The 15,406-nt window shown below is 51.1% G+C and overlaps 2 protein-coding genes across 7 annotated transcripts in view; one reads left to right on the forward strand and one right to left on the reverse strand.

Annotated features, from left to right (window-relative positions):
- The window catches only part of MBP (myelin basic protein), a 104,673-nt gene extending 97,675 nt beyond the window's left edge, over nt 1-6,998 (forward strand). For all 3 annotated transcript variants that reach the window (XM_027526076.1, XM_027526075.1, XM_027526077.1), the window contains 2 exons: nt 984-1,103; nt 5,640-6,998. In XM_027526076.1, the coding sequence (XP_027381877.1) occupies nt 984-1,103; nt 5,640-5,684 (165 nt within the window). In that variant the 3' untranslated portion in view covers nt 5,685-6,998. The remainder of the gene's footprint in view (nt 1-983; nt 1,104-5,639) is intronic.
- A 5,606-nt stretch (nt 6,999-12,604) lies between these two features.
- ZNF236 (zinc finger protein 236) overlaps nt 12,605-15,406 on the reverse strand; it is a 69,023-nt gene continuing 66,221 nt past the window's right edge. For all 4 annotated transcript variants that reach the window (XM_027526182.1, XM_027526180.1, XM_027526181.1 and 1 more), the window contains one exon: nt 12,605-15,079. In XM_027526182.1, the coding sequence (XP_027381983.1) occupies nt 14,955-15,079 (125 nt within the window). In that variant the 3' untranslated portion in view covers nt 12,605-14,954. The remainder of the gene's footprint in view (nt 15,080-15,406) is intronic.

The following is a 15,406-nucleotide window of genomic DNA, read 5'->3' on the forward strand; positions in this document are numbered from 1 at the left end:
GGTGCTCACAGTGCAAGGTCCCTTTGAAACTAGAGCTTATATGAATGCAAACTGGCCCCAGAGACACACGCCTTTACATTTCAGTAACTGTGTGTCATTGCTACCTGCGGGAAGCCAGCTTTCTCCATCCTCCCTGAAGTGAGAGGGGTCCCCCCAGAGAAGCTGGAGGCAGAGGTGGGGGCTCCTCAGGCAGCCCCCTCAGCAAGCTTCAGAGTTCAGAGCAACAAGCTCCAGTCTCAGAGCAGGTTGTCCATCATCTCCATGTTACAGAAGAGGAAACTGAAGCTCAGAGAGCTTCCGACAGTTGCCCAAGGTCACACAGCCAGGGAGCGGGTTTGCTGAGACCCACCCCGGTTGCCGGTCCTGGGATGGTGCCCAGGTGCACAGCTGGGGGACACGGCTTCCCAGCCCACTTCCCCGCCTCCCTCTATGATCACCAACTCACAGCCCAGAGCCCCTGGAAGAATCCTGGTCCATCCACACTCAGGGCACCCACAGCGCAGCCAGGGGAGCTGGTTCTGGCCTGCAAGAGCCCTCTCCAAGCTGGAGAGTTAGGAATTGTGTCTTTGCCCTTTAAAAACAGATGAGCCCCCAATTCCCCAAGTGTGAAGTCTGCTGAGCCCTGGGGGAGCTGGCATGAAGGGTCTGTGCCAACGGCCAGAACAGCCTGGGGTTGGGCGTTGTCTCCTGGGCTCCCGTCAGGGGCGCAGCCTCACCCACCCTTCTCCAGCACAGTCCAGGCACCCCTTCCCCCAATGTGTGCAGACAAAGACTTTGGAGAGTGTGTGTGACTCTGGCTGATCCACCCTGGGACCCGCTCAGCCAGGAGAAGGGCAGATACTGCCACGGGGAAGGTCCCACCCCACGCCGGAGGCGCTGGGCGCCCAGTGTGTGGCCGAATGGCTGCTGAGGCCAGATGGATGTGGACCAGGGCAGGGCCGCAGGCCGTAGGCACAGACCGCGAGCCTCACCCTCTCTTGCAGGGGGCTGAGGGCCAGAAGCCAGGATTCGGCTATGGAGGCAGAGCGTCTGACTACAAATCGGCTCACAAGGGACTCAAGGGGCACGACGCCCAGGGCACGCTTTCCAAAATCTTCAAGCTGGTAACGTACCTTCTCCACATGGGAGGTGCTGGGAGGGGCCCGGGGACAAGTCTGGGTCGGTCTGGGGATGCCAGTCTCCAGACCCTCCACCCGCTGCTTCTCGGGAGTTGCTCCTGCACATCCCAGCCCTTCGAGGCGGGCGTTTCTGCAGAGCTCACTTGAGCAGGTGCTGCACCAGGTGCCAGGCCAGGGTTCCTCGGGGAGCTTGAGGACAAGAGGGGTCGTGCTGGACCCCGAGAGGTTCAAGGGCCTGGAGGGCACCAACCTGTCTGGAAGGTCAGGTGGCCTCCTGGCTGGGGCAGCAGCACCTTGGTCCTTGAGGGCGATGAGAGGGACCTGGGGACCTCAGGCATCTGTCTTGCTGATTCACACTGGAGCCACACGCCCAGGTCCCTCGGGCTCCCTGAGGCTTCGTCTATCCTCTGTGAGACGGGGGGATGTGTGGGGAGCTGCTCTGACAGGAGGGGTACCATGCCACCTGCCCGGCTCCCTGCCCAGACCTCCTCGAAACAGCTGGCATCGCCAGTGACACGTCAGCCCTGCTCAGAAACCTGAGATCTCAGGAGGGGCTCTGATGGGGGACAAGGCATAGCCCCCCCAGGCCTGAGCCGGATGGAGGAGGGAAGGGAAGGTTCTGGACTCAGGAGGGGCAGACCCCAGGCAGTAACCCCTCACACCAAGCCCCTCAGACTCCTTCTTCCCAAAGCTGCAAGCAGGCAGAGCTGTCCTGGGGTGAGAGGGGTGGGTGCCCAGGTCCAGAGGCCAAGCTTACCTGTGAGGAGATGGAACACCCTGGAGACAGAGGCCCTAGAGCCTGGACGCCCAAGGGCTGGTCCAGGCTCTAGTCTCCTGAGACAGAGCAGACGCAGCTGCCCCAGTGGGCAGGGCCCAGATGCCCGGACAGGCCTCGAGAAGGTGGAAAAGGGCAGCAGGCTTAGAGCTGGAGGGGCTCGGGAGCTGAGATGAGCCTGTGGAGCCACAGCAAGCCTCTTGAGCAGTTGGGACCATTTCCACAAAGATTCGAGGCTTGCGGGGGTGCCTTTCATCCCTGATAATGGAACCACATTTGCACGGCAGCCTGGCAGGAAGGAACAAACGTCACCAAATCTCGGTCCCACTGGTTTTCTCATTAGAGCATCAGCCCAGCCACCACTTTCACTGACTCTTGACCCAAATGAGGCCATGACTTAACTGCTGCCGTCCAGCTACAACTGCAGTCCTGACTCTTACAAGGGTCCAGTCAACTCCCCTTCCAGCTGAAAGAAGTGTCATGAGGAAGACAGACACCAGCGAGGAAAGACAGAGGCCATGTGCTACAGCAGGAGCAGCGTGTAAGGACGTGGCGCTCACGGTGCCCCCAGGGCCACGGGACCGTCCTGCAGCCTCAGGCATCACGGTGCTGGCATCGCTGCCATGCTCTCACCCCATGTGGCAGCTTCTTCTGCCCGTGCCCCAGGCCAGCGGCCCCCCGGGGGAGACCTTCGTTTCCACGGACTCCTGTCCCAGGTGTCTGTGGTCTCTGATGAGACCAGGAGTGTCTCCCGAGGCTCACCTGCTGGCTTATGGCAGGTCACAGTGTGATTTCACCCGAGAAGGTCCTGCGGTCTGTGGCGAGGCTGTGTCACCAGGAGACCAATGCGCCCCGTCCAAGGGCTCATTCCCCACCAGCAAAGAGTGATGGCTCCTCAACCCCAATCACCTCTGACCTGCAGAAGTGTGCTTCCTGCTGAGCTCGTTGAAACGTTGAGATTTTACAATTTACGGTGAAATGGTTTGGTCGGGAACACAGAGACTCGTGGGTTAGTCACCTCACTGTAATTCTGCATCAAGTCCCGTGTGTGTGTGGCACGTCCAGTGGTCGCGATACACAGACGGCCAGGACAGACACAGCGACCTAGGCTCTGAAAGGTGCTGGACTCTGAAGGGTGATGAGAAGCAGGACTCAGCTTTGAGGAGACTCAGTCTCTTCAGGAAGACATTTAAATACATGAAGTGAGTGGTGAGTGACCCATTGCTAAGCTGGCTGGTGTCAGATTCAATGTGGGTAGGACTCAGTCTTCAAAATGTTGATCCTGAGGCAAATCTGATAAGGAGATAAATACTATCTCAAATGTCTAAGAAACAGAGAGCCTTACAATATTCGTGTCTTGATTCTGAAATGAGACAGCGATGACACATATCCTGGCGGGGCTCTGGGTCTAAATCCAGAGTTGCAGTGTTTCTATCAGGTCACCTGCAGTGTCCAGACCATTTCTGAGTCCCCAAGACTTCCGGACCAGAGCGACCAAGGGCAAAACCCAGATGTCTGCAGGTGGGACGATGTCCATCCTCATCAGAGTTTCTAACACCAGCTCCCCTCTGCTGGCTGACTTTGGGGAAATGACTCAACCTCTCTGAGGAGCTTCGGCTCCTTCAACTAGCAAACAGGGATGCTAGGAACACCCACCCCCCTAGGCTGGCTTGCTTGTTCACAAGATGAAACAGATGTCAGAGATTTAGATCACAGTAGATAATAAATTGTAGGCACAGTAATCAAAAAGAAAAGCCATAAATCTGCCGTCTTTTATTCAAAAGTTCCCCTCAGTGGTGTCTCACGTAAGCTGTTCAGCAAACAGCGTAGGAGGGGGACTAAGCCATCTCAGTGCAGAGGTGCTTGGTCAGATGGAGCAGCGATCTGCTCTTCTGCATGACTAAATCCCACTTTCCAGGAGACCCTAAGGTTAATCTCTCTGAAATTCAGGACAAGGAGAGGCCAGTGCTGCCTGGCTCAGGGCTACTCCAGGAGCGGCTCTGAGGACCAAGTACCCAAAGCCCAGCCAGACTTACCTGGGACTAGACCTAGGTCCCTGCTGAAGGGCTTGGCCCTGAGGCTGGGGAACAAAGCCCCTTTCCTGCAGGAGGAGTTATCTCTGAATGATGCCCGACACCTCCAGAGGCTAGAATTCCACAGACTTCCCCACACATGAAAATAAAATGCCTCTAGTGAATCAGCAATGGAGGAATGTTTTGGGGGGAAAGCAAAATTGCAAGAAATCAGAGCCATCATCTTTCTGTGGACCAAGTTAGCTATAAGACCTGGGGCCTTGTGCTTCCATTGCCTAATCTCTGGGTCACGTGGGTGATGCAAGACGTGGATGAGGCCCATCTGTCATCGGATCAATAGCATATTTCATGTTCATCTTTCTTTCCGGGGGCTCACAGTCTCAAGGGGATCCTTAAGAGATCAAGTTTTCATTCATAACCTATGAGAAAAGGAAAAACCAACAAGAGACTAAAATTTGAATGAGAATTCAAATGCAAAAAAAAAAAAGCACCTTCCTCCAAGTTCATCTAAGTGACAGCTGGGGTGACACTTGCCTTCTCGAGCCAATGCCTGGACAAGCTCCCTCGTCTCCATCATCCCCACCCACTGTCTCCGCCTCCAACACTGCCAGCTCTTCTGCAAATTGTATTTGTCCAGAAAACATGTCAACTCTTGTTTTTTGAAGACCCTGAGGTCAGAGTTTGTAGACAGCTCATCTGGGAGGCTGGTTTCCTTGGTGATGCAGGAGAGGGCTCGCAGGTGGGGCAGAGGCTGCTCCCTGGTGAACCAAGTGGGTCTGCGCTCTCGGCATCTCAGCCTCACGCAGATGAGCCCATCCCGGGCATCGTTCATGGACCACTTCCCGTGGTCCCTGGGAATCTCTAGTCTAGATGTCAGGGGAGTGTGTAATTTCCTTGGTTCTGTCTCCTCACAACAAAAATTTTAAGCTATGGACATTAAAGCCTTCGGAGCATCACAGCTCTCAGACAGTGTTACAGTGCCATGTTACAGCTCAGTTTTATTTAGAAAGTAAAGGAAAATACATCCTCGAGGTGCGAGGGCATGCCGACCCAGAAGATGCGAAGAGAAGAGAGAGCGCGCGTGCACTGGAGAGAGACCCCTGGCCCTTTGGCTCCTCTTCTTATATGTCTTTTCCTCCCCCAGGGCCTGCTCTGTAAACTGGGCCAGCCAGGAGTGCTGTTTGTTTTTCCTGAGGTCCTCACTCCGGTCCTCAGACCTTCCTTTGTTCTATTTTTGCGGGCTGTTCCCTTCCTTGTCTTTTAGCCACTGCCATCTGGACTCCTTTTTCCTATTCTAACTACCTAACGTTCCCCCCTCAAGAGATGGGAGGCCAAATTCTTTGGCAATGGGGGGTTGAGGTCTTTCTGGCTACTTCCTGCTGAGCAGGGACAGCAGGGTAATTGGGCCTCCCATCTCTTGAGGGGGGAATGTTAGGAGAAAACAAGCCCTCCTTTGAGACATAACAATGTATTAGTTGAGTTTTTCACCCCCAGAAATGCATGGTTCCCAGAGGAGCACCCACACGCCCTGTCCTGTTTGCCCTGTGGTGCTTGGATGTGCAGTGAGATAAAGGATGCTGTGAGCCGCGGACTTAGAGACCAGCCCCATGCAGCTTCATTCCTAGAGACAGACCCCGAGGAGAGAGGCCCTGCACCTGGTAACCACTGACCACAGGGCCCTGGCTCTCCCAACTCTCTCTTTCCTTTTCTCAGGGAGGACGAGACAGCCGTTCCGGGTCCCCGATGGCAAGACGCTGAAGCCCAGCTCCCCTCCCAGAACCCCGTCCCCAGCTTCTTAATACAACTGCCTGGACGCTAACCATTGTCTAAATTCCCAAGTGCAGCAGGCATCCCCCCACCCTGCCCACATGCGCGTCCTGCAGGCTCCTGGCCAGCGGCTCAATGGAGAAGACGGTGCAGCTGTCAGCTCACCCTTGAAGATCAGCGAGGTCCCTGAGGGTCCAGGGTGGGCGACCCTCCACGCCCACCTTCTGCCCTGGGACGGCCTTGGACGCGGCCCTGGGGACCCTGCCGCTGGGCCCCCATGCAGAGTGTGGAGACCGGCCTGTGGCTCTGAGCTTCCTTTGGTTTCTTTCCCGCCTCCTCTCACCTCTTAAAGCACTTCCTTTCCTAACCGATCACAGTGGAGCGGCTTCGCGGCGGGAGCTTTGGTACGTGGCAGGCGGGCGGGCAGCTGGGAGTGTCCCGTGTGGTGGCCGCGGCTCACACCCCGGAGGAGCCGGATCGGCGCGTGCGGAGAAGGGACGCGGGGCGGACTCGGCCGGGCCTCGGGGGGTCCCGCGACGGCGCAGGCGCGCGGGGACCGCAGCTGCCCCCGCGACGACCTACTTTCTACGGAGCCCGGCCGGAGGGCGGAGGCGGCGCAGCTCAGAGCGGTGGCAGGACGTTCCGGGAGCCTCGCGGTGGCCGTGGCTATCGCGAGCGCAAAGGTGACAGGTGGCGTGCTCGGCACGCCGGTGCGCACAGCGAACACTAACCCTTGGGGAGAGATAACCACCCCACCTGCTTCCTCCCAGAAACCCACTGACCAGCACACTCGCTTTTCCCGAATCGCTGCCGGACTGGGTGCCGGCCCCAGTGAGGACGGGGAGGGGTCCTCTATCCCACTCTTTTCTAACCCCAGCTGACATCTCCCGTGCTTCCCCCATAACCTACTGATTCCCACCTTTTGATTTCAGCATCTCTTCTACCAGACCCCCACGAAGTCCCCACACTGGCGTCACAACCCCCCTTAGGATGAAAATGAGGAATAGTCAACGTAACGCCCAAACGTGGCTCTTTAATCCCCTTCTAATTCTGAATATTTCGCGTGGGTTTACTATAATGTCTATTAATACATAGCCTCAATGATGAGAGGATAAGAAAAAAAAAGAAAATTTCAGAAACAAAATCTCCAAATTGCTCGACACACACACTGCGTCATTGAGCTGGTTGTGACTGAGTGACCTCCATTCGTGGCCACACCCAACAATGAGAGCTGTGACCACGGGTCTCAAGGAAAGTATGCACTGTTCTTGAGTATTGAAATAAAGTAATACACTTTTAATGATATCTGCATGGCTTGTCTTCTGTGACTTTTATTCTGGTCTGCAGAACATGAGTGTGTGTGCTGACCCTATGGACCACAAGGCTCCTCTGTCCATGGCATTCTCCAGGCAAGAATACTGGAGTGGGTTGTCATTTCCTTCTTCAGGGGATCTTCCAGACCCAGGGATTGAACCTGTGTCTCTTAGGTCTCCTGCACTGGCAGGCAGGTTTTTTACAGGTAGCCACTGGGAAGCCCAAGGTCTGCATCACCCCAAAGCTGCAGGAAAGTTCGTTTCCAGGCGGAGCTCTGAGTGGGGGGTGTGCTAGACCCCCAGCCACACACACCTCCATCTCTGCGTGCTCACCTGCAGACCGTCCCACCGAGTCCAGAGGTGCCAGGAGGGTCTATCTGATGAAGGAAGCCTCTTCCCACCAGCACAGAACAGCACGGTGATCACGCTTTTTCAGATACCCCGTCGATCCGCCCAGCCGCCTCTGCACCACGTGGTCCAGACCGAGAACCGTCTGTGGGCTCCTGTCTGCCCCCCTCCCCAGGCAGAGGATGGTCCAGGGGCCCCAGCACCAAGCCCTGGGAGAGCAGGCCAGGCCAGAGGTCAGGAGCAGGTCAGAGGTTAGCGGCGAGGATGTCGGTTTATAAAACCAGTGTGGGCTGTGAGCTGGGTTTGGGGTTTGTGAGGAGAGAAGATGGGCCTGAGAAAAACACTGAAATAGGTGGTGGAGGGGAAGCCTCTGAAAACAAGAGCGCCAAGCCTTCCACGAGCCCTGGATGCTGTGTTGAGGCTGTGCTAATACGACAGCCAGGACTGAGGGGCTGAAACAATGCACGTTTTATGTTCTTAGACTTTAGAGGCTGGACGCTCATGGCCAAGGCGCCAGCAAAGAGTTTCTGGGGAGGCCCCTCTCCTTGGCTGCACACACTGCCTGCTCTCCAGGGCACACGACACACCGTGGTGTCTCTCCTTCCTTGTAAGGGCTCCAGTCTCACCTTCATGACCGCGTTTAAGCTGTACTCAGCTCCTGGAAGTCCCATCACATCAGGAGTTAACACTCCAGCAAATGGATCTGGGCACCAGGCAGCCCACAGCAGGGGTGTGTTTCTCCTGCAATGACAAAGGTTTCCTAGACACCCCCCCCCCCCCCGCTCAGTTGTCAAGAGTTTAATTAAATTGCAGAGCTGAGGAGAAGGGGGTGCCGCTCCAGGGTGAAGAGGCAGCCGGGCAGGAGGCCTGGGTGCCAGGCGCAAGCCTGCACTGGGTCTGCCACACGGAGGTCTTAGTCTTCACACTTCGGGCAACGCTGGAAAGCCGTCTCTGGGGAAGAGTCTAGGAGGACTTCTTTGTTCTACTCTTGCAACTTTGCTAAAAGTTTGAAATCGCTTCAAAGAGTTTACACAGAAAGCATCAAGAGTTCAGATTACTAAACTTGAGAAAGATAATTCAAAGCGAGCCTAGAAAAAGTGCGTGGTGAGGAGTATCTTGGGGAAGACAGCCAGCTGTTGTCCATCCTTCTCCAGGACGATGGAGGAGCCAGCTGAGGGCACTCTAAGAAGAGCTATTTTGTGTTAATTTATAAGAATTTCTTCCCCTGAAGCTGGTTACCAGGGTAACCTACAATTACTTTATTCTGATGCTAAAATAGTGTCATAAAACCATCTCTCTTGCTTGAGTAAGGATTTAAAAATCAGGGAAATATCTGTGTATCAGCAGAAAGGAGAGTGTGGGGCCGTGGGTGTGAGCATAGAAACTGCCGTTTCTCCATTTTTCCTTAGAGACTAAAGGGATTTAACATTTTCACCGTACTTGTTGTTTTAGTCGCTCTGTCGTGTCTGACTCTTTGCGACCCCATGGACTGCAGCCCATCAGGCTCCTCTGTCCATAGTATTCCCAGGCAAGAATACTGCAGTGGGTTGCTATTTCCTTCTCGAGGGGATCTTCCTGGCCTAGGGATTGAACTCATCTCTCTTGTTTTTCAGGCAGATTCTTTACCACTTAGCCATCTGGGAGGCTCCTTTAAAGTTACATGACAATAAAGTCTCCTCAGTGATAGAAATAACATGGATGATGCAGAATAAATTAACCATTGGCGTTTGTAAAAAATACTTCTATTCATATGGTGGTGGTTTAGCTGCTAAGTCGTGTCCACATCTTTGCGACCCCATGGGCTGCAGCACGCCAGGCTTCCCTGTCCTTCACCATCTCCCGGAGTTTGCTCAAACTCATGTCCATTGAGTCAGTGATGCCATCCAACGATCTCAACCTCTGTCGTCCTCTTCTCCTTCTGCCCTCAATCTTTCCTAGCGTCGGAGTCTTTCCCAGTGATTCGGCTTTTTGCATCAGGTAGCCAAAGTACTGGAGCTTCAGGATCAGTCCTTCCAATGAATAGTCAGGGTTGATTTCCTTAAAGATTGACTGGTTTGATCTCCTTGATGATGTCCAAGGGACTCTCTTCTCCAGCACCACAATTTTAAAGCATCAGCTCTAAGATGCTCATTCTTTACAGTCCAACTCTCATGTTTTCCAGGTCTGCCCATGCACAAGATGCGTTGTAAACTCACGCCCTTAACTGTGTTTAAATATCAGCAATCTTACATCATCAGAAAGCCAAACATTCTGGAAAAATGCAGCTGGGCCATTTTAAGTAGCTGAGGCAATCCATGGTAGAGGCAGCAGATGAGCCATAATCTAGTCATTTCTAGAGAACAGCACCCTCTCCCCACCTGCCGTACTTTAAACACCAAAAGAACAATATTCCTCCTACAGACAAGGAGGAACAGCAGATTCCTTACCATTCTCTCTGAGCAAAGCCCAGGAGAAAATAAAAACCACTTTAGTTTTCAGTCAGAAAAATTGCATGAAGTGCCCACCGTGTTCTAGGAGTAAGGTGAACAAAGAAAAAAGTTAACTGAGCTGCATCTTTAAAAGGGACCAGATGTTGTAATATCAACTAACTCCATCGGTATTTCTGGGAAAACCCTATGTCCTACATGTCTACATGAATAGAGAAGTTGATATTATGATTGATTTTCATTTAAGTTACCTTCAAATACCTTACAAATAAGGGAAAAAGTGGAAAATACCCTCAAGGATGGGAAACAAGATGTCCTCAGACTGTTTGAGCCCCATGGATCTGAATTCATTGCAAATTCAGCATCGTATTTTGTTAACATGCTGAAAATGTTACCTAGAGAAAACATCTACCTTTAAATGCTTATAACTCATCCCAAACCCAAATAAATATATAGGAGTTCTAAGATAATACAAAACTAACTTTGTTATTCTTAAAGCCAGCACAGTGACTTTTGGAATAACTATGCATTCCTAACACAAAATTGTATTAAATAAATGTCATCCAATGCAGAAATAGACCATGGGACAATTCTGAAGATTGAAAAGAAGGACTCTCCTGTAAATTAAAAACAATTAATTTTAAAAATGTCCTTTAGTGGTGAATCAAGAACGAATCACTGTCACTTTAGAAATTTGTAAAATGGATTATAAATCTTAACACAAAAGCCTTCATGCTGTGAAGCACAAGATTAAATAGAATATTATATGATCACTGCCTATTGTTCCTGTCACTCTTTATTTTTTCATGCTTTAAGTATTTTATTAGTCCTCCATACGAAAGTCTGCCGCACCCCTCCATGTGAGTGAGGGGCAGTGGGTATGAAGGGAATGGGGTCAGCTGAGACAGAGGGTGAGCTCAGATGGGACAAATGTGGCAGGTTTAGGGGCCACATCCAGGAAAGGCTTCAGGAGGCTGAGGCAGGGCTCTCCCTTCAGCAAGGTGTTCGCCTCCACTGTTATAAACAGTGAGATGGTTTAAAAATGCTGCTTTTCAGGAGTATTCGGTAGAGACATAGAGGCTCCAAATGTGTACCAAGGCACTTTTGAAATTCCTTTCTAAAAACTCCAAAATGCCTACATTACATGAGTAGAGATTAGGTGGCAAAAAGAGTGGTCTAAAAGTAGCAGTTACATAATTTTATCTTAGCCTTACTGTATACAACAGATTTTAGAAAAAGAACAAATTAGTAACAGTTGGATTAACTGTGGTGGCGGGGTGGAGGGCGGGGAGCAGGGAAGAGAGGGCACAGTACTGACTTCGAAATAATCATCTGAAAAAATTAGGTAAAAAGCAGGTATAAAATAGTTTAAAATAACCAGAAGACAGTTCTGTACGTATCTTATATGTGCATGTGTGTGCAGTCACTTGTGTCTGACTCTCTGCGACTCCATGGACTGCAGACCGCCAGGTTCCTCTGTCCACGGGTTTCTCCAGGCAAGAACACTGGAACGGGCGGTTGCCATGCCCTCCTCTGGGGAGCTTCCTGACCCAGGGACACAACCCGTGTCTCCTGCACCTTCTGCCTTGGCAGATGGATTCTTTATCGCTGAGCCACGGGGGAAGCCCCAAGTCTTATACATTTTCTTAAGATCATGTTATTTACATAAATTGGAGTGATGATCTTCTACAGAATGTGTTTCTTTGTGAGGTATGAATGTCTTCTGCAAAAAGGAAAATCCACAGGAAGCAGCGAAGCCCACCTCCTTTTTAGAATCTCACCCTGTTCTACCGTGTGGCCCTCCTGCCCACGAATACTGGTGCGACTGTAACACTCAGGCTCACATTTCCTTACAAACGGTTACGGGCGGGCGTACAAACCACTGTTGTGAAGAGACTGTCATGAAGAGACACTCGCTGGTTAAACGCTGAGATTGGATGAAATGGAAATCCAAGGGAAGACAGCAACTGTGTCAGGCCCGGTTTGTCTCGTTCTGCCAGTGACTCGTGGTCAGAGCTCGAGGAGCTCCTTTCCGCTGGACCGACAGCCCAAGCTCCCTCCATGCCCAATCCTCTGACCACAGGCCTGTCCGAGCTGCCAAGTCCTTGAGGGGCCGAGGGAAGCTTGTGGGGAGGGGCGCTGGAAAAGATGCTCTGTTTGCACCTGCTGCCCTTTGTGCAGACATGCCCGCCACATACCCTGATGAGAAGGAGTCTGCCCCCCACGCAGGAAACCCGGCTCCGGCCCAAGCCCTGGGTCGGGAAGACCCCCCTGGAGGAGGGCGCAGCAGCCCCTGCAGCATTCCTGCTAGGGAACTCCACGGACAGAGGCAACAGTCCATCGGGTCACAAAGGGTTGGACACCACTGAGCACTAACCCTTCCCCTCTCTACACCCTCCAGCTTCCCGACCCCAGCACCGGGGAACTACACCCAGCTCCCGGGGCAGCTTCCGAGGGAAGGGGACTCATCCTGCAGTGGCCCAGAGCTGCCCAGCTCCTTTACCACAGGACACAGCTACAGGCGGTCGTGGCCTCTCTACAGGCACCTAAGTGACCAGGGTGGCGTTTGTTATGGTCAACGGTGGCAGCAACGGAGGCACTTGCGGCGAGCACAGACGGCGGGCCGGCCTCAAGGCACAGCCTGCTTTTTAAGTTGGAATCTCTTCATGTGGCCCTCACGAGGGTGTGCCGCGCGGAGGCGCTCGTGTGTGCCGCACAGAGGCGCAGGGAACCATCACTGAAATTCTTTTCTGTGAGAATGTATCTGAATGCATGTGCCAAACTATCTTACAGTAAATATTTTAAAAGAAAAAAATTAATCACATTTCCTAACTTCATTTTTTTAATTTATTGTTATTCCAAAGCAGATATGCTATGATAGATATTTTTAAAAAATACAATTATCTATCCTCAAAACCCTGGTTATGCAGGAGACTAGAAATCTCTTGTCAGAAGACTTTTTATCAACCAGTAAAGTATAAAGATCAACTTGTACTCCACTCCACCAAAAGTTCAAGTGAAATTATGTCTTTACAAAACCTTATTTTTCAAGGAATGTTTTGCAAAGAAGCAGCTTTTATAATTAGGAAGTAAATAAAAATAATACATCAATGTCTTGTGTTTGCCTGATAATAAACTGAGAAGACTCACAAAATGGATTACTGATAGATTTTTTTTTTTCTTTAACCAAAATAAAAGTAGGCTTTAGATTCACCTGGTAAGGCCTTACTTAAACAGGCTGTGCACCAATACAATTCACTGAACTATGCTTTCTATACAATTAGGAATTAAACAAACCCCTTGCAGAGACTGACCTGAGATGACACTTAATGCTAAAACCAAAATAAATAACCTAGCAAGAACAAAATTTTTAAAATTTCAATAATTTCAACTTTGGAGATATTTGTTCACCAAAATTAATCAACATTTCTAAAATATTTTAATACAAAATTATAAAAGAAAAGTGCATTAAAAGCAGAACCTTTAAAACTCTGGCACAATTACAGTTATTCTGAATATACGGACTCCAGCCAGGTACACACACTGACATTCAAGAAAAACCTCAGGATACAGAAGTCCAGTATCACAAGTCAAATAAGGCTTTTTTTTTTCTTTAAAAAAATATACAATACACAAAGCAGTTTGAAAAAAAAAAAGTAATATTATTTAAGTTTTCAGACTTAAATATTTTCACATAACAAAAGTTTTATATCACCATCAATACTACTTATATACATACGCCAAAAGTGTGGACAACAAAAAGTCAAAAGATGCCCCTTCAAAAAATAACAGTGAAATGTCTCTTTCTTCAGGAATCCGAAATGAGCTCCTCTCTTAATATACAAAGTCCATACAATATTTATAATAAAATTGCTCTCTTCTGAAACCAGTGAGGCAATGAGAAAAAATAAAGGCAATTATTCTTAGGAAAAACAAACACAAAAAAAGCAACCCCAGCTTTATGTCACAATGACGAGGATGTCCGTTTCTTTATTAACAAAATGAATGCAATACTGATCTGAAGTGCTCGTTGGAGGTAAAAATGCTGCCGCTCTCTCTGTAACAGGGATAGTGCTTATTTACAAAATATACTGTTCAGCCACACAGAGGCCCATATATCTGCATATGTACATACGTATTTATATATAGAACATATAAATAATTTCCAAGGAGAGAGTCACGTGGAGTAAGAAGTTTCTGTCTTTGGAATGCCGTGGGATCGACGCGCGCTCTGCCCCAGCAGGGGCGGGATTTGGTTGGTTTGGGGCATGTTCAACGTGGCACCATTGATGATACTAAAGGATTCCCTGAAATAAAAAGTACACCTGCTTATGGACGAAGAGAACACGGCGGGGCTCGGACACGTTCCTATCCGGTGTCGCGGGGGCGCGCGGGGCGGCAGCGTCTCCGCCCCCAGGAGCCGGCGCCGCGGTCTGCAGCCGGCGGTGCAGCTTGTGCTTTCTGCTGACCCGGCCGTGGGCCCGGCGGGGACTCGGGCGCGTGCGACCGCCTCCAGCGGGGACGGCCGAGTCCTCGCTCGTGGGTCAGGCTGACTCTGTCCTCACGTTCACGCCCCAGGTGCTGCCTTCTCCTGACTGACGGGTAGCTCTCTGTCCTGGAGAGAAGTGGTCCAGCCATCTCTCACGGTCCCAGTATACTAACATACGGTAGGCTAAAAAAAAAAGAGTCCATTTCTACTCATCTCGAAACACACACAGAAAAAAATGGAAAAAACTTCCCTGTGTGTCATAGCATTTCCTCTGAACTTCATGCACCTAGCTTATGTTGGTTTCATGAGCTATGTTTTTTGTCATGGGAAGCATGAAGGAAAAGAGAACCCTCTGCCTTCCCCCACACTGACACCTGTCTTACTGATCACACCACAATGACAGTAAGATCCGGCGGATGGCTAGCTGGCTGCACTGGCCACGGGGAGGGTGAGACTGCTGACATGGACCTGAGTTTAGTGGTCTGCAGAGACATGAGAACGCCGTGCCTTCCACCTCGCCCAGCTCCTTCCTGGAAGTCGCTGAAAGTCAGTGATCTTTAGACCATTCTGTAGCTAAAAAAACTATTGTGATGACATTTGTAACACTTGAGGCTTCAAAACAGAAATCCCAAGTGCTCTGTTCTCCTCCACACTTGACTCCAGGACGTCCTCGGGGCGGCGCCCATCAGAACACGTTGGCCAGGGCCTGCCACTCACTCGCAGGCTCTGGGACCACCTCGTCCAGGTGCAGCGCGTGGCTCAGCGCCTCCGCTCCATGGTCCTGCTGGCCCACGGGCTCCGGCACCGCCCCTGCCGTGGGGACAAAGAGAGAGCCTCAGACATGCAGCAACATGAGATGACGCGCATACGAACAAGGACAACACAGAAAGAATCGTTTGAGCTGCAGGTTTCATGGCTCTGACAGTTACTGTTACTTGAACGTGAGCACACAACCCTTGTTCGCTACACTCTCACACTCTATGTATCGTAAAGGTGATGCTGATATGACATTGCTGAGTCATTACTAATACCACTGACAAGACTTTTCTAACAGTAACGCAGGAAGCACTAGCGTGCACGCATCAGAATGGATTTTCTCCTCCTCCAAAGGGGCCCAGCACGAAGGGTCCTGCCCCT

Source organism: Bos indicus x Bos taurus, chromosome 24, assembly GCF_003369695.1.
Source record: "Bos indicus x Bos taurus breed Angus x Brahman F1 hybrid chromosome 24, Bos_hybrid_MaternalHap_v2.0, whole genome shotgun sequence".
NCBI classification, from domain to species: Eukaryota; Metazoa; Chordata; class Mammalia; order Artiodactyla; family Bovidae; genus Bos; species Bos indicus x Bos taurus.